The sequence below is a fragment of the Panicum hallii genome, chromosome 5 (assembly GCF_002211085.1).
Source record: "Panicum hallii strain FIL2 chromosome 5, PHallii_v3.1, whole genome shotgun sequence".
NCBI lineage: Eukaryota > Viridiplantae > Streptophyta > Magnoliopsida > Poales > Poaceae > Panicum > Panicum hallii.
The window spans coordinates 58547967-58573419 of record NC_038046.1 but is presented as its reverse complement, the minus strand read 5'-3'; the positions used below and the strand labels follow the sequence as shown (position 1 = coordinate 58573419).

The window sequence follows — 25453 nt, the reverse complement described above, 5'->3', positions numbered from 1 at the left end:
ACACAACTGCTTCTTATCTTACTACACCGATAAGCTCGTCGAGTTAACATTTAACAAGTACTGCAGATGAAGACAAGGAACAGCAACAGCTCCAGCAAAGCTGCTGCATCACTTGCCCAACAATTAGAACCACTTCTCTGACATTAATTTATGTTTCATGCTGGGATTACTGGCTTCTGAATCCAGTAAAAGAAATGCAGAGACAGACAGAGGATGGACGCACAAGCAGGAGGCTGTAGATATTCACTCGAGTGTTCACTCTTCGGAGCCATGTGCAACCGGAGTACCCTTTTCGTGCGCTTGTCGTCGGCCGCTGCCGTCTGCAGTGCTCGCAGAGGCTGTCTGCCTGCGCTCGATGCGTGCTGCCCAGATCGCTGCAGGGACACACGGACGCACATGTCCTGTGACTCGTGTCCGCTCTCCCTCCCCGGCACCACCAGCAGCACGGACGCCCATCGGCATCGCTCGCTACCTGGAAACTCGCCAAGCTTTTATCCAATGAATGATAAAAAGGTGCAGGTTTTACAGTAACACGAGACTGATGAGAATGTGAAATGCAGGGCACTGTACCTGGACATTACTGGAGTACGTGGATTAGCATTGCCTTCAAGTAGGAAGATTGGGTAGATTTGGGCAATCTTGAACGGGGCCAGTCTTGCGATCTACGCAAGACATCGAGTGCCCTCCGTTCAAGAAGAAGCTGAGAGTGAGCGAGTGATGTACGTAGCATCGGTGTCGGCAGTTCCAATACGGAGTATTGTGAAGGACATCAGGTGTCCACGTTTTGTTCTTACGGCCCGCAGAACATGCAGCTACGCCGAGCAAACGCATGGAGTACTCATGCGCAGGACGGAGCATATGGCCGCATGGGCATGGCATCGGAGGAAGAAAACTTACAGAGGACAGCACAGAGAACAATGACCCTGTTGCACATTGTGTCGCTCTGAAGTATACCTTGCTAGTACTGCAGTATGGAGCAGTATTTGGTACGATTTGCTGCACCCGACAAAGCAAGGTGACCGATACAGACTAGCCTGGGATTGAGTGCGTCGCAAGCATCTGAACCCTGAAGAGAAGAATCTGAACAGTGGCAGGGTGCAGTGCATCAAACATTCAAACGTATCCAAACAAGAATTTTATATAGATCGTCATCTTGCCAAAAATAAGAACAATTTAGCAGCCACTCCTTGTACGATATCGACAGACAGTGCTGTATGCAGTGTTTCCTCCCCAAAATTTCTCTTTCCAAATTACTGTATCGAGCAGCTGTTGAGCAATTCAGTTTGTGCGACCGCTAAAAAAGCGCATACAGAGTTATGAATGAAAAGGCTTCCCAGAAGCAGAGCATCAAGATGTCATACAGAGCTTTTGATGTGTTAGCACCCCAGAACCACCGGAAGAAAAATCACCAATAACAAGGATTTACAGTGGAATCAAATTTAACAAACTCATTACAAACTTGACAGCTTCACAAGCAAATGTATTCACTTACACGAATACGGGGGGGGGGGGGGGGGGGGGGGGAGCAATCTTGAGATGGCTGCAGAACCAAAAGAAAGACGAGTTTCCAAGCATTGGCTAGTGTACAGGTGTTCGTGTTCCCAACAATGGGTTATGGGTTTTCGCATGAGCATAAAACCTCCAGTATATTCCAAACTATTGCAAACGAAAACAACTACACCTTGAAACACTTCCTTGTGATGGACATTGCCTTCAAGGAACGACCTGTACAGCTGCTAACCTAGAAATAGCAGGAGTTCAGTTCCCTCCCATGGGCAACAAAACACAGCCCACCTCCAGAAGGAAAGTATCCTGCTAATTCAACTGGTGGTCTGATGCAACAGTGCAGAGAAAATACTGTAGTTTAAGGGAGTAATCAATTCAAACCTTGGACATACATCCATATTACCACCAGGATGCTCCATACTCCACCCAGCTCAGTTGTAGCTTGTGCTTCTTACGTACAGATCATATCTCTAGTCTATCTTCTGGTGGGGCAGGCGCAACGAATGTTCAATTCATTGGGCAGGTTTGTACCATAGAATAAAAACCATATCTAATGCTTCAACTTATATCTGCTGACCACTTAACTTGGGACTATTTCAGATGCCATGGTTCCACCAGCAGCCCTTTGAGAGCTATGGCCAGTAACCGGCACGGTCTGTTGGGCAAAGTCAAGTAATAGTCTGCGCTGTTGCTCATCTGTATGAGGAAGACTGGCACGCAGAAGCTCAATTGGCAGCTCCCTTCTTATCGCTGTTGTAGTGTGCATTGTAAGAACTAGGCTGTCAAATTTACCTATGCAGTACTTTGTAAGCAGCCCAAAGAAAGCATTAAACGATGCTTGCCACAGGGCTCGGTTTGGAACACTGTAATTTGATCCAGCAAGCTGCTCAGTGAGAAGCTCTGTCGCCCTATCCAGGACAGACTTTATGATGACGGTGGCACCATCGCCAGCAGCGTATCCAAGGGGTCGAAGAGGTGGATGCTCTGAGGAGCATACGATTGCTGCAAGACAAGCACTGAGGCCACTTAAGTCCATCCCACGAATGCATGTGGCTACAGCATTCGCTAGTTTAATTACTGTCTCAGCTGAGGCATCATCAGAGGGCAAATTGCCAAACACAAACCTCAGATGCCGGAACACTGCCATGCAAGCTATCCGCGCAAGATCGCTACCGGGAACCATGAGGTTGATATAGCGTGAAAGTAGTTTCCGACCCTTGGGTAGAGAAACAATGCGAAGAAATACCAAATCATCATTTGCTGACAAATGCCTATTCTTATTTGCCTCTAGTGGATCAACCAACTGCAGTGATTCTGCCAGCTGACCAAGCAGAGACTGCCTTCTTTTTCTAAGTTGTAAACCACCATCTTGCTGCTGGCTAAATTGAAGCAAGCGATCAATATCATCTATATCAAGTAGTAAGGAGAGGCCATCCTCAATTGTGATCCTAGCAGCTAGCATAGGTTCCTGATCAAGAGACTTTGAAACAAGAGTGTTATCCTCAGTTGTAGAAGCTGGTTCAACATCAAGAAGTGGACGTGGCCTCCGGATGGAAGAAAACGGCAGCCTCCCAAGGGCATCGACCTTAAGGTATGCGTGTGGCTCATCCTTACTGCGTGCACGAGAAGATGGATCCAATATCAAGGTTGGACAGAAGTGGTGCTTCAACCTTGCATCCACAGATCTTCTGGCCAGACAAGCTTGATGGTAATAATCATCAATGTATGGATCATTTATGTGAGTGGCAGCATGCTGTATTCTTGAAATGTTTTCAAGTTCTACGGTGGACATATACTTGGATCTAAACTGTGGCCTCCCATTACCCATCCTCATAATACCAAATTCAGAGCCTTGGAGAGGAAAATGGTGATCTTGCCTTCCATGGTGCATTGATGATCTTGCTCTTGGATCGCTGAACTCAGGCACCCCAAAATTATCAAATCTATTCATCATTTGTGGTGGATGCTGGGGGCCAAACATATGTGCCTGAGTTCTTGATAAGTGTTGCGGAGACTGCTGAATTGGGAGCATGCCAGGCTGTTTGCGCATCAGCAGCATTTGAGGGGGCATGAATGCATTGGGACGTTGTAGATGGTTTGGCACCGAATTTGGTATGATAGTGGCAATTTCCCCATGAATCTGTCCATTATTCAGCATATGATTTTTTGGTCCACTGCTGTTAGTTGAGAAGCCTGCTGAAACCATATGACCAAGGTTTCCACCAAATGGCTCTGGAGGTGGCCCTCCACGAGGCAACTGGGAGAATGGGGCATCACTTTGTGCAGACATATGCATCTGAAATTCATTGAAAGATGACATGTTCATCTGATGCAGTTGTCCAGGCAATGAATTGGGTGGCCCACTAGGTGGATGGTGTGAATTGTATGGTGCATTTGGAGCAGGAATGGCTTCAGCAAGATTGTATTGTGGTTCATTGTGTGGGTACGAGGATGTCCGGTGCAAAGGAGATGGCCTTGGTCCAAGAACAGGTTCATTGTGTTCTTCCTGTTGCTGAGGGGATGAGGATGTTCTGTGTAATCTGGAATCAGCAAAGTGAGAAGAATGATGTTGTGGAGGCCACCAGTCATTGCTATCCTGCCTTTGCCTCGCATCTAGCACATACTGATTGGGCCAGAGTGGGGATTCAAATTCCGGAGTCCAGTCAGCAGCAGCAGAACCTATCAGTGTGATAAAATATCACATTAGAACAAAGAAAATGGGCGTGCAGATATAGCAGTTCAACTGCCTACAACACACGACATTATTACATGAAAGAAGAGCATACACAAACAGTTTTCTTCTTCTCATGCTAATATCTCTGTATAAAAAGTCAAATAAAATGAAGTTTCCCTGGAGTTTATGAGGACAGCCATACCATAATAAACATATCAAAAAACTTTGGTGAAGTATTATGTAAGATATTCAAATATTTTCCTTGGTAAGACTAAAATAACTGGAGTTCCAGATCGAAGTATTATTGAAAGAAAGTAAAGAATTATATGGGTTATAAACCAGAAGGGAGCAACTCACTTTCTCTTGAAAAAGGAGTACCCAGGCTATTTATTCCAATATGCTTCGGTAGGTTGACATCTCTTCTCAGCTGAAAGGGAAATGCACATAAAATCAAATAAAAATGGTACGGTATACAGATAATCTAAGACAATCTCTTTCAATGAAAGGTTTGTAGGGCAGGAGAACATATGCATGCAATCTACTGTTACATATAATAACAGTCAAGCAGGTAAATCCAGAACATGCAACCCATATGAGATGGATATTCTGCAGTAATTTTATGATTCTTTTGTTTGTGCCATCATTCTGTATACATGATATATTACTAGAAGAACCTGAAGTAGCAAGCATATCGATCATTTAAGCATATTCCATATAGCAACAAGAAAGGCAGAGAGTCCAAAATGCAACAATGGAAGTATTTTTCCTTTTCATTACAATTTCATTTGAACTTCAAACAGCAGTTGTACACCAGGTTAATCATTAAGGGACACATTGGATGCTATGTTTCAGATAACTTATAACAACTTTCATGTTTCAAGGTAGGTAAAGCAGAATTTCATATAGTACATTTTGCTTGGATATGTGATCCATGCTTCAGTATATAGGAGACGATACACCAAAATTATGACTCATTGTACAAAAAAGAATACTAAAAAAATTGACGCAACAGAACAGACTTCATCCCCTCAATTTCTGTATGCAAATAAACCACTGCATGAGCCCTCAACTTCCCTAAAAAACACTGAGATAAGGAAAGAAAATTCAAGTTTTCAGGGAAAGATAACCTTTGAGAATGTATTTGCAAGATCATCAACATCTGAGAATGAACTATCTTCGGCCTGAAAAACAAGTTGTAGCCCAGGTGAGAAGCGAATGCAGAGAACACGATCCACAGAGCTTTATTTTTTCTTTTTAAGTTCAGTATAAACCCACCAAGCATCAGCCTGACTTTACATAGAAGCATGCAAGGCAGCTCACTTCTCATATTATGTTAGCATGCTTTACATAAATTGCTTATATGACTAAAACGGCACCTTACAAGATTCATGTTCTGAACTAACAAACTTAAGAGGACAACAAGAATAAAATGAAAACAAATGCATGTCATACAAGTGTACTTTATTTGCAATCTTCTGAAAACATTTGGTTTCCTTCCCGACGTAAAATGCTTATATGACTAGAACTGCACCTTACAAGATTCCTGTTCTGAACTAAGAAACTTAAGAGGAAAAGAATAAAATAAAAACAAATGCATGTCATATACGTGTATTCTATTTGCAATCTTCTGAAAACATTTGGTTTTCTTCCCCATTCCCCTACCATTTTGCTAACAGTATCTTCAGTGCATAACAAATTTATCATTTGCCAAAATTGTACAAAGGCATAACAGTTATATTCAATTTTAGATGTGCTACTTATCCAGCATGGAATAAATAGCTAAAGGTTGTATACTTGTATTAACTAAAACATTAAATTTCTAACGTTCTGAAGAGCACTACCTCTAGTACATTTCCTTGAGAAGAAAGTGGGCGCTCTACATTATTGAGTCCAATGAAAGCAGCATCACTGACATTATCCTCTTCCAGTCCACCTAGTTCCACCTCCTCCAGCACATTATTGCCAAAAAAAGCATACTGTGATGCATCGAATCTTGTGTCATCTGCATGTGAAGATTTCAAAATAAGTTCAACTAACATAAGGTGCTACGGTACAAGACTAAAAGCAGAAAAATAACATAGACGTAGAACAATCGAGGCATCGGGTATACTCTGGTGTGCTATTTGGGTTTTGGCAGGACAGGAAGACAGCAAAAGGTTGGCACTTGAGAGAAAATTAAATTATCTTGCTTGGTGCTGATAACTGATAATGATAAAAGAGAACATTATGACAGGCAGAATTATTAAGACTATCCACATATTTCAACTCTGAAAAGAAAAGAGAACACTAGGGCTGCATTTGTAGGGTCGTGTAAATTTCTCGTCTGAAGATATTTCTGCTTTCTTTTCTTCTTTAAATAAGACAAGGCCAATTTCTGTTGCTTGTATCCAACCAGAAAGAAAGGGCAAAATTTGCTAGATATGGATGCATTCACAATAAAAATTTTCTTTATAAGTTACAATATTAAATCGTGTGAGTAGGATTAACACTGCATCCGGCAGTAACAGTAGCAAACTAGGTAGTTGTAAGTTATACTGCTCATAGGGCTTCGAGTGCCATTACAACCATAAAAAGCTGTGGTTTTAAACTCAATGAGCTCATAGTCTGTCAGAACTCAGCATTTTTATGTTGAAGTTAAGTTTGAGTCTGATTTTTTTCCCACAAATGAATTTGAATCCTATTCTTATCAAACTGATGATTGTGGCAACTTATTATTCATAATTTATGCAGTAACATCGAAACAGTCCACCTTTTGATTCAAAGAAACAGAGCTCCATTTGCAATACACTAACACTAACGGTACAACATCAATTTTAGTAAGTTGGTATATAGCCACACTTGCACCAGTACCATTTTTATCAACTAGTGCCCAAGTCCAACTTCCATATTTTAGTTCCAAGAGACAAGATCTCCATTTGCTATGCTCTATAAGCCGTAGCACTGTGCAGCCACAAATAATCGTATGTCTTGAAGGAATTATCAAGAGGCAACATAAAGTCCATTTCATTTTCCAATTCCCAAACTTTGTCACGGGCAACAAGATAACGAGCTTGATCTGCATCTGCTACCCCAATTGCACAAGTCTCGGTCACAAGATGTACCTGTACTGGAGGTGTTGGCGCTGACAGCATGTCCCGGCGGCGGCTCCACGAGGAAGTGGCCTTGCCGCAAGGGCATGGATCCAGCAGGAGCTTCTCCGGTGGGCGGCATCATCGGTCTGTCGCAACTCGAGAGCCAGCAGGCGGCAGCTCAAGGAGTGGGCGGGGCGCGGGGCGTCCGCGCGTGGTGGCCTGAGCCCGCAGAGGCTTGCCCGCGGCGACGGCTGGAGGGTGGAGGCTGGAGGAGAGGAGACCGGGCGGGCGCCGCGCGGAGGCGCAACGCGTGGGACGGTGGCGCGGTGCGGCCGTGCAGGCAGGCGTGCGACGGGGTGGGGCCTTACCCTAATCCCACCGTTGGGCTGGGCTCGGAGCTGTTTGGGCTTTTGCCCGGCTTGCCCAAACAATTTTCTCCCTCTTTCTTGATTCAATTTTTTGTTTTCATCCTATTTTTGGACTTGACTATGAAATATAAATACGAGCGGGACCATTTTAGAAAACCAACATGGTGGCGTCCGAATTGGACAAATTTGAAATTCTAGCAAAGGATAAAGAATTCTCAGAAAGTTAGCGGGTGTACAAGGGAAAGGGACACTTGGGCCCCGTTTAGATTGCAAAACTTTATAACATTTGGAACTGTAGCGTTTTCGTTTGTATTTGACAAATTTTATCTAATCATGGACTAACTAGGCTTAAAAGATTCATCTCGTGATGTACAATTAAACTGTGCAATTAGTTATTTTTTTACATACATTTACTGCTCCATGCATGGGTCCTAAAATTGATGTGATGGAGAGAGGGTATAAAAATTATAACATTTTAAGTGCATCTAAACAAGGCCTTGCCATATTGTTCCCAGGTCGGTTTGGCTTGGAGCAGGATGTCGGCACACTTCCACTGGAGCCACTAGTTTGCTGCGATGCAGATCTCCACATATTGATCAAACCCATTCTTCCTTCCTCGCTCTCTCACTGTCAAGGCCTAGTCATGTACGTGCCCAACTTTTTTTCTACGGTTTTTAGGCATCTTTTTGCATCTGGTGTTGTCACTTATCCAGGTCGGCACGCTACTATCCAACTAGAGCTTTGAATACTAGCGCTGCCGAAGCTAGTGCTTGTTGTTAAGTATGTAACCATCACGGTTAAAAGATTAACCCATCTTCATGCTCCTTTGTAACCATGGTTTGGAAATTATTGGTCGAGAGGATCCTAGTTGATCTTCAGACTTCAGCGCGCCCTTTTAACCTGAAAAAAATGGTGCATATATTTTTCCATCAGGAAGGGTGGTGTAGCCTGCAGATTCAGATTCAGATTCAGATTTGGTTCGCCACCCAACCAGTAGAGCTCCGATCCGATCATTAGCCAGTAGAGATTCTGCAGGTTGTACTAACGCATGACGCTGACCTAGCGCGCTTGCAACTTGTCTTAGATTTACGTTGCAGGCGTTGTGTCGGCATTGCCTTTTGCTCACAGCCACTCTCTTGCTTTTCCTCGGAGGCGAAAGGAGTGACAGCGACACAAAGGTGAAAGGTCGGCCGGCGATGGCATATAACGCAAATAAAAAAGCAGGATGCAATCAGGAAAAAAAAAGAGAGAGGAAAAATAAGCATGCACTCGAATGACAGGAAGTCTTGGCACATACTATGGTAAATTCAGATGATTGGGCAATTCAGTCGCCAACAATGCCTCGCTCCCTTGCACTTAAAAGAAGAGATGACCAGAGTCCTCATCAAACCTTGAACACATTGGACAAACAAAGAGTACTCTGAGATACTCATCTTCTTACAATGTTCAGGGTCTGTTTGGAGGAACTGAAGTTGAGTGACTAGCACTATACACGTGCTAAAGGTTTTTAAATCTTAACTAAAGTTTAGCATTAGCAATCCTGTTTGGATACACTAATGCTAAAGTTTAGCACTTTCACAACCCATTAGAACTTGGATCCAAACAGAACCTTACTGTGGTCTGCAAGGAATAATGAGTCCGCCGCCACGCAATCCTTATTGGCTACATCCAGCAGGGAAGTCTTTCATTCAGCCCATGATTATCAGGGATTCTAGTTACTGGAGTCGGGGTGCCATGCAGGAAGTCCACCGTGTGATCAGAGATTCAGAGAGGGGCAGAGACAGTATGGTTTTTGCATCCTCGATACAGAATACACCCCAATCCTGTGTGGGAGGATTGATCAAGTCAGGCGCCTTTTGCAGGGTGGACATGAATTTAACTGAACGAGGGGAAATCTGTATATCTGAATGAGGCAGGAAATTGACTGCATCCATCTGTTCTCTTGTTGATGAATGAGCTGGCTCATCTGGTGGGAGCTCCTTTCACTTTCAGATTGCAGCAGCTTCTCCTCCTCCAGCTCGTACTCTCATCGATCAGAACCGAGCCGACCGGGGAACGGCATTTCTGAAGCCCACCGGAGGCGGAGGGCTGGCCGAGCAGGCAGGTCACCGTTGCAAGAAATCCGGCGGACCAAGGAGGTGGAGAAGCTAGAAACTGACGGCAGCGCGCACGCATACTACTCTTCGTCCTCCCGCTCTTGTCCGCCGGACGTTTGGCGGAGGGATTGACGGCGTCGCCGGTGGCTATCGCCGGCCTGGATCGCGCTCCTACATTTTTTCACAAAACCCCTGATTCGGATAGCGAATTATAATCGCGATCCTATATTTTACACAAAACCTCCTAAATTGGATCGTCGATTATAACCGCGATCCGATGTTTTATAAATAACCCTCTGATTTGGATCGCGATTAGCAATAGTTTTCATAAAGACCCCTACATTTTTTCAGATAGGCCCTCGTCAGCTGGGCATCTCCGCCTCCCTCCTCTCGACGACCCAACGCCGCCGGCAGCCGCCGCAGCTTCCGTCCCGCGGACGCCTAGCTCGTCCGGATTGCCCTGGCAAGATGCAACGGGACCCACGCTGCCCCTGCCCGACGTTGAAGATGACCTCTCGCTACCGTCTATGGCGAGGAGGTGGGCCGGCGACGCAGCACCCGCGCTCAGCTCGAAAGGCTGCCGGAGATGTTGAAGGTAGCATCAGCACGCAAGCAAGCAAGCTCTGGAGATCGCATCGGACTTCAAGTTTTTTTTTTCTTCTTCTTTTTGAAATGTTAAACTCATCAGCTTCGTCCAGCTGGACCTTGAGCGAGCACTTGATGCATTCCAACTTCCAAGGGCGTCTTCATCTCTCTGATCCTGCACATGCAAGCTGTTGCAGCATGAGGCGAAGTCTGTCTCCTTCAGGCCTCCCAGTCTACTCTAGCCGGCAATGGAGGCTGCCAAAGCGGCTAGCCGGGCGAATCAACTGCCGCGCAACGGCGTGTCGGCGGCCGGCGTTCACTCCGATGCCGGGCCATCCACTGTCTGGCTCTAGTGGCCGCTGTAATGCTCGCCGTAGCGGCCGTCGCCTGCAGACTCCTCCCCGACATTTAGCAACCATGATCGTCAACCCATGATTAGATCGCTAACAAGTCGGCTGAGCACAGTGGAGATGGTGTACACGCCTGTTCCATTTGCCATGGAAGCTTCCCTTGCGGTCAATATTCTGAAGGGGACATCTCATCGCTTCACTGGCGAGGTGACAGCTTTGACTACTGGGAACGACGAGAACGAGATCGTCATGTATGACAGTGAAGTGCCAGGCACTCGGACAATGCTAGGACTGTGAAGCTGAATACACCCCTGACGCCCCAAGCTGTGCAAGGAAATCGGGCACGGGAAAGTGCTGTTGTAATAGGACCTGAACCTACTATTTGGAAAAGCTGTAAACGTCTCGAGCAGAAAATATGCTGTTTTATTACTTAATCTTCACTCTAGTTTGACTGTATCTGACTAGGTGACTGATTCAGACAAATATTATGTAGTACCCCTACCTGAGAAGCAACTGAAGAGGAAAACCGGAACAGTGGCACGATAACTCATGGATTAATCATCTGAAGAACAACATATCACACCGAAAGCGCCAACACAATTCCCATCTTGAGGGCATCCGTCATGATCAAACAAGTAATCTACAGGAGTGTTGCCACAATAGGGCTAATCAAATTGAAGTCGGTATACAAGAAGACAGCTGCTTTGTACCATCTGTCCATCTAAATACATGGTCCAACTGTGGAAGCACGGCAAGTCTTCCACCAGAAAAATCTCTATCACCCTTGAGACAGTGATCAAACAGCCTGCTGAGCCCACCACGGTAAAGAACATGGCACCCATCATTTTAGCTAATGCCGCACCACCCAAGTCTGCAAAGGGACATTTTGGTAGTGATAAGTATGTGACTAAAAATTTAAAGCTTGTTTTCCAGATAAAAGGAAGCACGTGAAGAGCATCTGAGATGTGGTAATCATGATATTTAAGAGCACAGAGCCCCAAGTAATCACATGAAAACATTGTCAAACATCAATACAAAAATTACAGGTACAACGCACCAATGATTGAAAGAACTATTATTCAAGGCACTGTGCAAAACACAAAAGGATAGAAAATACCTCAACGAAATCAGATTAATGTTCTCACATATTGATCGAGATGTTTATTGAAAAGTTCACACCTGCATATAAGAGAAGCTCAGGATTCAGGAACCTAGTGAACTGGGATAAACAAGACATGTAGCTGGTAACTATGAAGCCTGAAACTGCTTACATATGGGTATCATCTTACAACTAAAAGATTATTCAGATTTCATGTCCCATACGAGACTGTTATTAGCAAGAATTAGGACAATTGCTTATGAATTGTCGGATGAACATGTTCAACACAATGGTTAACAGAAGCAATAATGGTATCTAGATTTCATGAACGATCATGCGGACCAATAAAAGAGAAGTACAACATATTATGGACTGCCACTATCACACTTCCTTTGAATTCTTTAGCTCAGATTCACAAATTTCAGTATGTTTCAGAGATTGTGGGCTAGGTGTGAAAAGATCTAACCCCAGCTGCTAGCTACATATATCAGAGATTGTGGGCTAGGTGTGAAAATATCTAACCCCAGCTGCTAGCTACATATATCATGGTATCCTATTTGCAGCAGTCATATGCCTCCCCAAACAAGTTATGCGCTTATATCTGGCCAGTGTCTGCTCATTACTTGAGTTGTTGCTCAAACGTGATTTATGGAGTAAATGATAAGCTTTTACAAGTAGTCTGACAAAAAAAAAATCCCGTCCTTCTAAGAATTGCAATATCAGCAACAACATCAATACCTAGCTAAATATGCAATAAAAAAATCCATTAACCACAAAAACTTACTTAATCGGTGTGCCAGGAGCATACAGAGGATTTTTCACAACATACTCGACATATAGGTTGTAGATATGCTTCAGAGAATCTCGCTGGTCACCAGTCCTTGGATGTGTAATTAGAATAAGCTACACAAAGAAGGTACAGTAAGTAACAGAGTATAGCCCCAGAGAAAGGGATACACTGGTATGTTACTATTGATTCATTTTAGGAAAGACACCACACATCCTTGATTACTTTGTGCTGTAAAAGGTGAGGAAAAAAAACATAATCTAGTGTGAAAAATATATCAACAGTTTTCCTGATAGGACAACACAGACAGGACTGGGACATTATGGATGACAGTAAATGAAAATAGTCAGCATGAAAGTTGCTAGGCTGAAATGCATGGTCTAGTATAGGAGGGCTGAAACAACTGCAAATCATTGTAACCAACCAATTCAGAATTTAAGATCTCTTCATCTGGCAAAAAGACACACATGAATCTTTGGATACATGAAAAGAACCTTCAACTTTAATTGGATGAACCAAATTAGCTACGAAGGCAGTAGGGAAAGAAATAGGCAACACTAACCTTAATACCGGAAGGGCTCTCCATGAAGTTCAGTTTGTACGTGTTTGTCTTGAAGCTATAGAACGAACAGCCTTGGCCTGGCAGTAGTGGCACACCAAGATTTCCCTTTTCAGCCCTGCATTTGATATATAAAAGATCAAAAGGCAAATAGGAGAATTAGGCATATAACACTCAAAAACACGTGTCACTTAGTATCTGTATGTCACTTAGGCATAACACTCAAAAACAGTAGTTTCAAGCGCTCCCAGCATTTGTTGTGATTAAATTATTTCGTCTTTTCCTGCTATCAGTCCGGCAACACACAGTTTGGGAAATATATAATACAAAATAAATGCAACTGGAATGGAAATACAAAAATTATCTCAGTGGTTAAACATTAAGGCAATTTATCAACTTCTATATTTCTTTGTCCTTTTGTCATATCATGTTAAATCGTGTATACAGAATTCCGTACTCCACTAAGTAATGTGCAGAATCCATCAAACAAGCTTATATAAGCTAACCAGAAACTATATGCTTCTTCCATTACAAGGATATAAGACAACTGCCTTTTCTTCCATTTTCTCCACTAAATTCTACTACAGAGCATACAATCTCTTGCAAACTGGTAATGCTCAGTACCCATTTGTAGCAAACGATCATTCATCATTACCCAGGCTAGAGATTTCAACTACAAAGTTACTACCTTTTACGCTTATCGGCCTTGCAAAAGGGGAGGAGGCGGTATCGATGGAAGCGGAACTCACGTGGTCGGGTCGATCTTGGCGGTGAATGATCGGAGGGAGAAGAGGAGCCCGAACATGAGCTTGTGGTCCTGGGTGGGGTCGAGGGTGCGGAGCGGGCGGTGCCACTCGCGGTAGAGCAGGCAGACGCCGTTGCGGTTGAAGACGTAGAGCACCTGTGCGTTGGAGCCCGTGCCCGTGCCGGGGGGCGCCGCCGGGGCCGGGCTCGCCTCCGGCGCGACCGACGTCAGCGACGACCCGCCAAAGAACTGCATCGCCGAGTGCCCGGATCTGCCGCGTAGGCTGCGGGGCGGATCTCCGGCCGGGAGAGGGGGTAGGCGAGGAAGAAGAGATCGGAGGCAGTTCAATCAGAGACGACGGGCCGGACTTGAGAGAGTGAGAGCCCACGGAAAAACATGGCCTGGTCCAAGGACTAGGCGCAGGTCCACATATGGGCTGCACTGGCCCAAATGAAGAAGAACCAAATGAAGAAGGAGGAGAAGAAGAAGAAGAATTCTTTTGTTTTAAGTCGAGAATTTGTTTAAAAACACCTCGTCCTCTCAGATTTTTTTATAACTGTTGAAATCAGCTAGGATGATCGTCCACGCACGTACCTGTCGGCCGGCCTGCCGAAACCTCCTGACCACAGCCTCGTCATCATCAATCAGGTAAGCAAAGAGAATTAAAACAATCCACGCGCCGCCGCCCTAGTCACCATGGTCTGTCGTCGGGGACTCATCGCGTGCTGCCACGCACCCACCACGCAAACCCCCGACGTGTCACCGGCTTACATCACCCGGCGTCCCTATTTCAGCCAGAGCGAGCCAGCACGTCGTCAGGAGAAGCAAGCTCGCGTCGTGTCGTGCGTCGTGTGGTGACTAGCTTGCTCTTGCTACTTGCTAGGAAGAAACTAGGAGGTGAAGGAGCTCTGCGTGCCCGGCTGTACTGTAACCAAGAGCAAGGGTCATCAGTAATGTCGCAGCTGGTGGACAAGGCGAAGGGGTTCGTCGCCGACAAGGTGGCCAAGATCGAGAAGCCGGAGGCGGAGCTGGCGGACATGTCGGTGGGGCACGTCGGCCGCGACGGCGCGACCCTCGCGGGGCGCATCGACGTGCGCAACCCCTACTCGCACGCCATCCCGGTGTGCGAGATCAGCTACTCGCTCAAGAGCGCGGGGCGGGAGGTGGCGTCGGGGACGATGCCCGACCCGGGGTCGCTCACCGCCAAGGACACCACGCGCCTCGACGTGCCCGTCAAGGTGCCCTACGACTTCCTCGTCAGCCTCGTCAAGGACGCCGGGAGGGACTGGGACATCGACTACGAGATGCGCGTCGGCCTCACCGTCGACCTCCCCGTCGTCGGCAACTTCACGCTGCCGCTCACCAAGTCCGGCGAGCTCAAGCTCCCGACACTCTCCAGCATCTTCTGATCTTCCAGTACTGCCTACGGCGTGCAATCGCTCTGTCATGTTTGCTTAAGGCCAAGTAAAATAATAGTATGTATTGCAGAAGTTTTTGGACAAATAAATAAGGAATAAACTGCAGATTTAGTATGTTTTTTGAGGTCTTTTTGAAGATATGAGCGACGATGCAGTCGACCAAAGATTTCAGGAAAGCTTTGCCAGAACAGTTCACCAATGCAGTCGAACAAAAGCTGCAATTCGTTTCGTGCGCTGACAGCACCTCGACACCAAGGCATTGGGCCGTGCGGTACGGCTAAAGAAGGGGACGAAGCAACGAACAGCTGGTACGCAGCCGCCGGTGACAGACACGACATCAAACGAGGTCGCAACCAAGCAGAGGCGATTGCATCCGAAACAGTCGTGTGTACTGTGTACCTTGCAAAGTAGAATGAGCAGCCGGTAGTTGGCAGGCGATTAAGAGCGGCGGAGCCGGCCATGCGGTGGACTAGCGGCTCAAGTGCGGCGGCAGACGGTCAACTGCCGTCCGCTTTGGTGGCGCCGCCACGCGCCATGGCATCATCGTCTGGCCTGTGGCGGTTCATTTGTTGTCCTTCTGTTGCGGAACCATGGCGAGTGGATCCGGCATGACCCAATAAACAGGAGTTTCAGTTTTAAATTATTTTAAAGATAAAATATGATCACGACGATGACGAAAATTGCGTATAGAAAATAAACATATGTAAATATTCTGATCAAGCGATTTAAAATAAAATATTGCAGCAGCAAGATCAATCCTAACCAGATCATACTAGATATGAAAGATATAGTTAGGGATCGAAAATCGTACGTCTCTAGGCTGACCGGAATAATCGGGTAAGGAAGATGACGGCGACGATCAGCACCTCCGCGCGCTTGACGACGCCGAGTCGCGCCCCACTGACGAAGAGGAAGACAAGCCGTGGCGACGAGGACGTAGAGGACGGCGATGTTGAAGCGTTCGAGCAGTCGTGCAGAGCGCTTCCTAAAAACTTTATTCGCCCTTTTCCGGTGCAGGATCGCTGAGGATAAGGTTCCGAAAACCTGCTCTCCCGATCGCCGGTGCACACCGACGAACGGGATGAAGTAGCGTACGCGGCGGCGCAGCAGGCTGAGGCGTGAGACGCGTTGTGCGTTCTATCTCTTCTGTATCCGGCACCCGTGCGTTTTACAGGAAGGAACCGCTAGGGTTTTTGGCGTCCAAAAACCAAGTCGGTTACGAGTCCCTAAATTCCTCGCGTGATATCCGTAACAGATTTGAAGTGGCAAAACAAATCTGCAAAAGGAAGCCGCGTTCCCGCAAGAATTGGACCGGATTTTTGGCGGACCATTCACGCGCACGTTGCGTGCACGCGCCCTTCGCCCGAGCCCAGCCCGGCCCGGCGAGGCGAGCGAGCGCGCGCGTGTTCTTTCTTCTTCCTCTCACCCACACTTGCAAGAGCATGAAGAGCATCCAACTATTTAAGTTGAATTTGCTCCACCTCCACTAGCAAGGTAGGACTAAATTGTTGCCATACACCTTTGCACTAATGGACCTTTGAGATTTTATTGGAATTATTTGGATTTACATGGTGGGCCTTTGCACTATTGGGCCCAAATATTCCAACAATCCCCCACCAGATCTTAAAGTCTCATTATGATTTTGCCTCAACCCACTGTTGTTTGATATACCAGTGTTTCAATAGAGACCGTTAAGTTGAACTTCCATTTAGAACAGCAAGTTACACTTATTTACAACTTGAACAATGGACTAAGTCTTGAATTGCAAGTTTTGTGCAAATGAGTTTCATTTACAGTCAAACTGATACTTGACCTCCAGTAGACTACTTCGCGGTTGGAGCATATAGGTCTTACTCCCTGATCTCTTCATGAGCTTAATAGAGATCACCTGAATCTCACAAACTGCGACCGTCCAACAGTCGGGCTCACATAGGTGTATTCTTTCAAGAACGTTCTGCAGGATAACGTCTTTGCTAATTAAAGCCAACAGAATACATTACGGCCAATACCAACCTGTCATGCAGTAATCGAGAGTATTGCATCCTTCTCGAGTGAGTATAAAAAGTTACTCTTATACTAAACTCTAGCTTCTTCTTCCCAGATCCTAATTCACGGGATCTCCGATCACATAGGTTGGGTTACCACTAGGGAATAGCTTATACGGGTCTCAAACCCATCTCCTTGGATGCATTGTCTATCACATTGCATGACAGCCCCTTGGTGAACGGATCAGCCAGATTTTTCTCAGTGTGGACATAACCCACAGTGATAACTCCGAAGTTTCTCATTTTTCTAACTGATTTTAACCGTCTCTTGATATGTCTTGAAGACTTCATATTGTTCTTTGAACTGTCTACTTTGGCAATCACCGTTTGATTGTCACAGTTCATCATTATTGCCGGCAATGGTTTCTCAACAATAGGCAAGTCCATCAAGAGCTCACGAAGCCAATCGGATTCCACTTTAGCTGTATCCAGTGCTGTGAGTTCTGCCTCCATAGTAGATCTCGTCACTATCATCTGTTTGCATGATCTCCATGAAACAGCAGCACTGCTAAGAGTGAAAACGTATCCACTAGTGGCATACAGCTCATCTCGATCCGATATCCAATTAGCATCACTGTATCCTTCCAGTACTGTAGGAAAATCGGAATAGTGAATCCCGTATTCCATAGTACCCACCAAGTAGTGCATTATGCACTCAAGCGCACGCCAATGATCATCTCTTGGATTACTAGTAAACCGGCTCAACTTGCTAATAGCAAAAGAGATGTCAGACCTTGTTGCACTCGCAAGATATATGAGTGAGCCAATCATCTGTGAATATCTCAATTAGTCTGTGCCAATTCTTCTATTCTTTCGAAGGATCAAGCTCGGATCATAGGAAGTTGGACTAGATTTGCTATCCTTATAGCCAAACCGATTCAATATTTTCTCCATATAATAGGATTGCGAAAGAGTAATCCCATTCTCTCCCTTGATCAGCTTGATATTGAGAATAACATCAGCGTCACCAAGATCTTTCATATCAAAGCTTTGACATAAGAATATCTTGACCTCGTTGATTACATCAAGACTAGTGCCAAAGATCAGTATGTCATCGACATACAAACACAATATAACTCCTTGGCCCCCACCATAGAGGTATTACACACATCGATCAGCCTTATTGACACTAAAGCCTACTGATATGAGTGTCGAGTTGAATTTCTCATGCCACTGCTTAGGTGCTTGCTTCAACCCATACAAAGATTTATACAACTTGCACACCTTATCCTCATGACCTTCTACTACAAAACCATGAGTCTGTGTCATGTAGATTTTCTCTTCCAGCTCTCCGTTGAGGAAAGTTGTCTTAACATCCATCTGATGGATGAGAAGACCATGCGAGGCAGCCAGGGAGAGTAGAACACGAATAGTGATTAATCTCGCAACAAGTGAGTAAGTATCAAAGAAATTTTCGCTTTCTTTCTAAGTGTAACCCTTAGTCACAAGACGAGCCTTGCACTTGTCAATAGTACCATCAGGCTTAAGCTTCTCCTTGAACACCCACTTGCAACCCGCAGGTTTGCAACAATACGGTCTTTCGACCAGCTTCCAAGTTCCATTGGAGAGAATGGAGTCCATTTCGCTACAGACAACTTCTTTCCAATCATCCGCATCGGGAGATGAGAATGCCTCATTGATTGTTTTGGGAGAATCATCTATGAGATAAACAGTGAAATCATCACCAAAAGACTTTACTCCTAAATATGTTGAATTTTCTGAGCACGATGAACACACACGTGAATCAAATCATCAGGAGATTCACAGTGATGCTCCTAGGAGGAGCAAGAGGCAAAAGACTGTTTCATTCAGAGGGAATGAAGATATAACATGTGAGTCTTTTATAGGAAAAATATTCTCAAAGAAAGTAGCATCACGAGACTCAAGCAGTGAATTTACATGCATATCAGGCACCTCAGATTTAACTACTAAAAAATCTATAAGCAATGCTATGATGTGCATAATCCAAAAAGATACAATCCACAGTTCGAGGTCCCAACTTGCGCTTCTTGTTGATTGGCCAATTCACTTTGACCAAACAACCCCATGTGCGCAAGTAAGAGAGTGAAGATTTTCTCCCAATCCACTCCCCGTAAGGAGTCTTTTCCTTATTCTTCATGGGAACTCTATTCAGGACATGACATCAGTCAATACTACCTCCCCCACCATGCCTTAGATAATGCAGCGGTGTCTAACATAGCGTTAACCAAGTCAGACAACGTGCGATTGTTTCTTTCGGCAATCCCGTTTGATTCGGGTGAATAGGGAGGCGTCCTCACATGAATAATGCCGTGTTCCGCACAGAATAAGTCAAAATCATTAGAGAAATATTCACCTCCTCGATCGAACCGAAGTCGTTTGATCTTTTTCTCAAGTTGGGTTTCTATTTCAGCCTTATAGATTTTAAAGTAGTTAAGAGCCTTATCTTTCATTTTCAATAAGTACACATAGCGAAATTCAGTTGCATCGTCAATCAAGGTCATGAAATATCTTTTTCCACCTTCTGTTAACACGCCATTCATCTCACAGATATCTAAATGGACGAGTTCTAGAGGTGCCAAATGTCTCTTCTCTGCCACCTTGTGAGATTTTCAAGGTTGCTTAGATTGCACATAACTATGGCACTTAGAACCTTTGACTATAGAAAAATTCGAAATTAAACTCATAGTGGAAAGTCAAAACATAGAGTCAAAATTCAGATGACATAAACGCGAGTGCTAAAAAGATGCATCGCTCTCATTTATACCATCAGAAATTAAGTTCACGGACTTATTACAATAATCTGAAACTGAAAAATGGAACAAGTCTCCGCACTCATAGCCTTTACCGATAAATTGTCCACATTTAGATACGATAAATTTATTGGACTCAATCACTACTTTAAAACCATCTCTACATAAAAGGGAGCCACTAACTAGATTCTTGCCGATAGTAGGGACATGCTGCACGTTTTTCAGCTGCACGATCTTTCCCGAAGCAAGTTTCAGATCGACCGTGACAACACCACGAACAGTAGCATGCGACCTATTGCCCATCATCACTGTAGAATCCCGAGCGGTCTGGTAAGAAGAAAATAAGGTAGCATCAGAACACACATGAACATTTGCACCAGTATCAAGCCATCAACTAGTAGATTGAAATACTGAAAAACTAAAGGTAAAGAATTATACCTACTGGTTTCCACTCCAACCATGGTGACCGTGTTCGCAGTCTTCTGCTCAGGCGAAGACTTCCTTCCTTTACGGTGTGGGCACTTCTTTGCCCAATAATCGGTAGATCCATACGCAAAACAGTCTTAACCTTCCTTGAACTTCTTTTCTTGAAAGTAGTGGTAGGCTGTGACTTGATCTTTTTTCCCTTGCCCTTGCCTTTGCTGTGAGACTTCTGCACCATGTTGGCACTAGTCTGGCCCTCAGCAGCCTTAGATCATCCATCTTTAGCTCGAGCTTTTTCCTCAACATCAAGGGATGCTATCAGATCAGACATTGATATCTCCATCCTCTTGTGTTTGAGAGTAGTGGCGAAATCCCTCCATGAAGGAGGCAACTTGGCCATGATGCCACCAGCCACAACCTTGTCGGATAGGTTGATCATGAGTTGCTCAAGTTCCTTGGCCATGCACTGTATCTCGTGAGTCTGCTCGACTACAGATTTTCCATCGGTCATCTTGTAGTTATGGTACTGCTCCATAATGTACAGCTCAGCGCCAGTATCTGTGCCGCCATAGTCGGTCTCCAGGGCGTCCCACAACCTTTTAACGTCTGTATGATGAAGGTACACATCCTGTAGACGATCTACAAGTATACCGATCACAGCGTCCACAAAAAGTGTGTTGGTCTCGGTAAAGTCCTTCTCCTGCTCAGGGGTAAGAGGCCCCTCAGGTTTGCCCTTGATACCCACAGCACGTTCATAGCAGAGAGCCACGGAATCACTCTCGTTTGACATCTCTTAAAGTGCTCGTCAGAGAACTTCTCGGACCTCAGAGCATCAACAAATCCAGCCATGAAACTGAAATTTCTATAATAAGATTTTTGGATTGATGGAATAAATAGGAGTTTCTGTTTTAAATTAATCCGAAGATAAAATATGACCATGATGAAAAGTGCGTACAGAAAACGAACATATGTAAACATGCTGATCAAGCGATTCAAGATAAAATAATGCAGCAGCAAGATCAACCCTAACCAGATCATACTAAGTATGAAAGACGTAGTTAGGGACAGAAAACCGTACGTCTCTAGGCTCCTCCGCGCGCCCCAAGACGTAGAGGATGGCGATGTGGAAGCGTTCGAGCAGTCGCGCAGAGCGCTTCCCAAAAACCTTATTCGCCATCTCCCGGTGCAGGATCGCTGAGGACGAGGTTCCGAAGATACGCGGCGGCGCAGCAGGCAGGCTGAGGCGTGAGACGAGCGAGCGCGTGCGCGTGTTCTTCTTTCTTCCTCTCACCCACACTTGCAAGAGTATGAAGAGCATCCAACTATTTAAGTTGGATTTCCTCTACCTCCACTAACAAGGTGGGACTAAATTGTTGACATGCACCTTGCACTAATAGATCTTTACGATTTTATTAGGATTATTTGGATTTACATGGTGGGTCTTTGCACTGTTGGCACCAGGTATTCCAACACGGCAGACCTTCGGTGACGACGGGGCGTGCGCCGCGCGGCGGCTGGCCGGTTCGATTCGATCTCCTCGAGCTGGACGGGCCACACCGGCGTCGATGTTGCTTCTTGATCGAGCCGCGGCGTCGCGCCCCGACACGCAGCGCGGAGCTCCGGCGAGCCCACTGGCCCGGCCGAGTACACAGGCAACCTGTTCGACCGTTGGTTCGAGTACGTCGTCTCGCCCCTGGACTCGCACACGCGGTGCCCGTGGCGTCGAGGAGATGGCCTTCATCCGGCTTCCGTGGTCGCCCGCCTCAGACGCGCGGTGATGGCCCTCTCGTGATGCAAGTTTGCCATATTCACACTTTGAATTGCAATATTGATCACAAAAAATACTACTCCGTATCAATTTTCAAATAAAAAGAGGTGTCCTTGTGAACTGCTAGCTGGTGAAGAACGTTTGCCAGGGGAGGGGTGTCCTGAGAGGCTGAGACGTACGGCGGCTCCCCCAGCAAGCAGAATGTGAAGCTAGGGACATTACATCGAGGAATCGTTCTCCGAGTTTGGTCTGAGAACCCAACAAATTTGAAATTTGCCTGTAAAACTTCTTCAGAATCAAGAGTTGCATGAGAATGTAGCACATGCAAACCAATTGAAACGTACGTAGCATGCGTTCTTCAATCTTCACATCTCATCTAAAATAAAATGTATCCACGGGGCAGGTGCAACTTGAGAATCATGTGCGATCAGGCGGCTATCCTTGTCGATCGTGCGGCTGTCGGTCTGCTAGCATCTGCAGCCCTGCAGGGCGCATTATGCAATCAATCAAGCAGCATGCCGGCGCTCTGCTCTGCAGACAACAAGGCATGTGACCTCTGACCGACGGAAACTCGATCAGAACTTGCTACCGATCCTTTTGTCCATTGCTTTCCCGGCCTGCAGCCAAGTTCTGGAGGCTTGCTCTTGCGTGTTGCATAAACAAATGCCAAATCGGATTCACCTGGCCCATCGTCACCAACCACCTCATGCCGACCACCTTTCCCGTTGTAGCGGATATATCATGTAGACGTGTGGATCCATCCTCCTCTTGATTTGATTGGTCGGCCGGCAGCCATGCATGGAATGGCCGCTGATCATCAGTGTGCTTACCTTACCATGCCGGATTCCGATCTGCTCAACTCCGTTACTTACAACCATATGATTCCATCTTTTGGTGAATGACTAGGCCGGAGGGATATGGGAAAGAGATGATCTTCTTTAAACCCCAAAGCATTTTTTTAGCGAGCGTGAACGTTTGATAGTAAATCATCAGGTGAGTAAATATATGAGGCAACAACGATCAATTTACAGATCGGCATGGGCACACCCAATGGACTCGATGATTGCTAGAGATATTGCCAGGGAAGAAGCAAGTTGGCTTATTGATATTCTGCTTTGTGCTGAAGAAAAGATTCACAGTTACTTGCAGATCTTGAAATACGATCTCAAATATCCCATTCATTTATAAAACTTTAAAAGTCACACTCTGCATTTCTCACGCCTGCTTAATTTAAGTTCGAATTGAACAGTGCTGTCATTTTCGCGCGTCTCGATGGTGCGCGCGACACCAACGACAGAAGCCTCCTTCCTATATAAAGGCCGTGGCAATACTGCTCCTCCACTCCCAGCTCATGTGTCAGGTGTCCTTGCCAAATCCGATCTGAAAGCCCGCAGCTTCAGTTGCCGGCCAGGCGGGCACCATGCAGCACGTCGCTCTCGAGCCGCTCTCTCACCAACCGGCACACGGGCACGCGCGGATCGCCGGCGCGGCCAAGATGCGGCCGCTGCAGACCTTCCGGCAGCCGGCTTCGTGGCGGCTGCTGAGCAACGCTGCGGAGACGGCCGCCGTCTACGGGGGCGGCGGCGCGGCCCGGCCGCAGCAGGAGCCGCCGGCGCCGGCGCGGCGCGTGACGCTGGCGACGCTCCGCGGGAAGCACCGCCGCGGGGAGCCCCTCACCATGGTCACCGCGTACGACTACTCGTCCGCGGTCCACGTGGACTCCGCGGGGATCGACCTCATCCTCGTCGGCGACTCCGCCGCGATGGTCGCGCACGGGCACGGCAACACCCTCCCCATCTCGCTCGACCTCATGCTCGAGCACTGCCGCGCCGTCGTGCGCGGCGCGCCGCGGCCGCTCATCGTCGGCGACCTCCCCTTCGGGTCCTACGAGTCCTCGGCCGCTCAAGTACGTACTACCTGACGATCGACGACCAGCACCCACACGCGTCTTCCATGCATCTACATCTATAGATCGCCAATACAATACAATTTCCCCTCTTGTACGTTTGCAGGCTGTCGAATCCGCGGTGCGGCTCGTGAAAGAAGGCGGCGTGGATGCGGTGAAGTTGGAAGGCGGCGCGCCGTCGAGAGTGAGCGCGGCCAGGGCGATCGTGGAGGCCGGGATAGCCGTGATGGGGCACGTCGGGCTCACACCACAGGCGATCAGCGTGCTCGGCGGGTTCCGGGCGCAGGGGAAGACGGTCGACAGTGCTCTTAAGGTGACGCTGCATTGCATTGCTCGTCGATCGTGTGTTGGTTTCCTTTCGCTCCTCCATCTCGTTGCAGCTGTTGATCTGATCGACGCGTGCACGGCGTACGCAGGTCGTGGAGGCGGCGCTGGCTTTGCAGGAGGCCGGCTGCTTCGCGGTTGTCCTCGAGTGCGTGCCTTCTCCGGTAGCAGCAGCTGCGACCCAAGCACTGCAAATCCCAACCATCGGCATCGGGGCTGGATCTCTGTGCAGTGGCCAGGTCTCCATCTGTTTCACACTATTTCGATCAAGTCGTGCTGACATTTTTATCACGTGCTTTAATTTGTTCACCACCCTCGATCTCATGCCAACCTATCACTGGTTACTGCATGCAGGTCTTAGTCTACCATGACCTGCTAGGAATGTTTCATAGCCCAGACCACTCCAAGGTCACACCCAAGTTCTGCAAGCAGTTTGGCAACGTCGGCGCCGTCATCACCAAGGCGCTCACCGAGTACAGGGAAGAAGTGGAGGCCCGGTCGTTCCCGGACGCCATCTGCACGCCGTACAAGATGTCCTGCAAGGACGCCGATGATTTCGCGAGTGTGCTGCAGAAGATGGGCTTCGATGGGTCTGCGGCTGCCGCGGCGGCCGCCGCCGACAATGCTGAGAAATTAGTACACAGAAAGCCGCAGGAGATGAGCACCAATGGCGTCTTGACTGCAGGAGCAGCAGTTTAATAGTAGCTTGCCGAGCGTAATGGTATGATTTGCAGGAGCAGCAGTTTTTTACACTGTGTTTACCACCGATGTACACGTAATAAAAAGTTTGGCAACAGCCATGTCCATGGTGTGATCGAAGCTGAATAGCAGATGGTAACTCAGGAAGTTGCTCGGGGAGCGGTCCTCCTACTTACCATACCACCTCAGTCCAGTCTACATCTTGATAGTTGTTGCCTATCGTTACTAGAACTTCTCGGTATGAATCGGGCACTTCAGCTCAGCTCAAGGAACAACATGGCTTTGCACGAGAGCCTAT

General features: G+C 46.6%; 4 protein-coding genes across 8 annotated transcripts; 2 read left to right on the top strand and 2 right to left on the bottom strand.

Moving 5' to 3' along the window:
• Nucleotides 1-1355: 1355 nt before the first annotated feature.
• On the bottom strand, nucleotides 1356-7607 carry LOC112893502 (protein PAT1 homolog). 5 transcript variants are annotated; one of them, XR_003228830.1, is made up of 6 exons: nucleotides 7282-7607; nucleotides 6022-6182; nucleotides 5308-5361; nucleotides 4538-4607; nucleotides 1888-4185; nucleotides 1356-1812 (listed from the first exon to the last, which is right to left on the bottom strand). XR_003228830.1 is itself a non-coding variant. In XM_025960868.1 (5 exons), the coding sequence occupies exons 1-5, from the start codon at nucleotides 7391-7393 to the stop codon at nucleotides 2087-2089; spliced, it is 2496 nt and encodes an 831-aa protein (XP_025816653.1). In that variant the 5' UTR covers nucleotides 7394-7607; the 3' UTR covers nucleotides 1356-2086. The 5 variants fall into 5 exon arrangements, 1 of the variants encoding a protein (XP_025816653.1); XR_003228828.1 differs by having other exon boundaries at nucleotides 1356-1741; XR_003228829.1 differs by having other exon boundaries at nucleotides 1899-4185.
• Nucleotides 7608-11170: 3563 nt separating this feature from the next.
• On the bottom strand, nucleotides 11171-14225 carry LOC112891473 (trafficking protein particle complex subunit 1). The gene is made up of 5 exons (XM_025958354.1): nucleotides 13845-14225; nucleotides 13099-13213; nucleotides 12534-12652; nucleotides 11768-11829; nucleotides 11171-11521 (listed from the first exon to the last, which is right to left on the bottom strand). Exons 1-4 carry the CDS (start codon nucleotides 14093-14095, stop codon nucleotides 11778-11780), a joined length of 537 nt encoding a protein of 178 aa, XP_025814139.1. The 5' UTR covers nucleotides 14096-14225; the 3' UTR covers nucleotides 11171-11521; nucleotides 11768-11777.
• Nucleotides 14226-14643: 418 nt separating this feature from the next.
• LOC112894416 (late embryogenesis abundant protein Lea14-A-like) lies at nucleotides 14644-15382 on the top strand. Its single transcript, XM_025962122.1, has one exon. The coding sequence runs from the start codon at nucleotides 14794-14796 to the stop codon at nucleotides 15247-15249; it is 456 nt and encodes a 151-aa protein (XP_025817907.1). The 5' UTR covers nucleotides 14644-14793; the 3' UTR covers nucleotides 15250-15382.
• Nucleotides 15383-23876: 8494 nt separating this feature from the next.
• On the top strand, nucleotides 23877-25275 carry LOC112895065 (3-methyl-2-oxobutanoate hydroxymethyltransferase 1, mitochondrial-like). Its single transcript, XM_025962934.1, has 4 exons — nucleotides 23877-24132; nucleotides 24239-24445; nucleotides 24549-24695; nucleotides 24811-25275. The coding sequence occupies exons 1-4, from the start codon at nucleotides 23905-23907 to the stop codon at nucleotides 25153-25155; spliced, it is 927 nt and encodes a 308-aa protein (XP_025818719.1). The 5' UTR covers nucleotides 23877-23904; the 3' UTR covers nucleotides 25156-25275.
• Nucleotides 25276-25453: the final 178 nt, after the last annotated feature.

What these genes read in the sequence shown, in the direction of transcription:
- LOC112895065 (XM_025962934.1), top strand. Translation starts at nt 23,905, where the DNA reads ATGGTCACCGCGTACGACTACTCGTCCGCGGTCCACGTGGACTCCGCG. An exon ending in ACGAGTCCTCGGCCGCTCAA is followed by an intron (nt 24,133 to 24,238) that starts GTACGTACTACC and finishes GTACGTTTGCAG; the next exon opens with GCTGTCGAATCCGCGGTGCG. An exon ending in CGGTCGACAGTGCTCTTAAG is followed by an intron (nt 24,446 to 24,548) that starts GTGACGCTGCAT and finishes CGGCGTACGCAG; the next exon opens with GTCGTGGAGGCGGCGCTGGC.
- LOC112891473 (XM_025958354.1), bottom strand. Translation starts at nt 14,095, where the DNA reads ATGCAGTTCTTTGGCGGGTCGTCGCTGACGTCGGTCGCGCCGGAGGCG. An exon ending in GCCAAGATCGACCCGACCAC is followed by an intron (nt 13,214 to 13,844) that starts GTGAGTTCCGCT and finishes TATCAAATGCAG; the next exon opens with GGCTGAAAAGGGAAATCTTG. An exon ending in GCTCCTGGCACACCGATTAA is followed by an intron (nt 11,830 to 12,533) that starts GTAAGTTTTTGT and finishes TCTTATATGCAG; the next exon opens with GTGTGAACTTTTCAATAAAC.
- LOC112894416 (XM_025962122.1), top strand. Translation starts at nt 14,794, where the DNA reads ATGTCGCAGCTGGTGGACAAGGCGAAGGGGTTCGTCGCCGACAAGGTG.
- LOC112893502 (XM_025960868.1), bottom strand. Translation starts at nt 7,393, where the DNA reads ATGATGCCGCCCACCGGAGAAGCTCCTGCTGGATCCATGCCCTTGCGG. An exon ending in TTGCAAATACATTCTCAAAG is followed by an intron (nt 4,608 to 5,307) that starts GTTATCTTTCCC and finishes TTTCCCTTTCAG; the next exon opens with CTGAGAAGAGATGTCAACCT. An exon ending in TACTCCTTTTTCAAGAGAAA is followed by an intron (nt 4,186 to 4,537) that starts GTGAGTTGCTCC and finishes TCACACTGATAG; the next exon opens with GTTCTGCTGCTGCTGACTGG.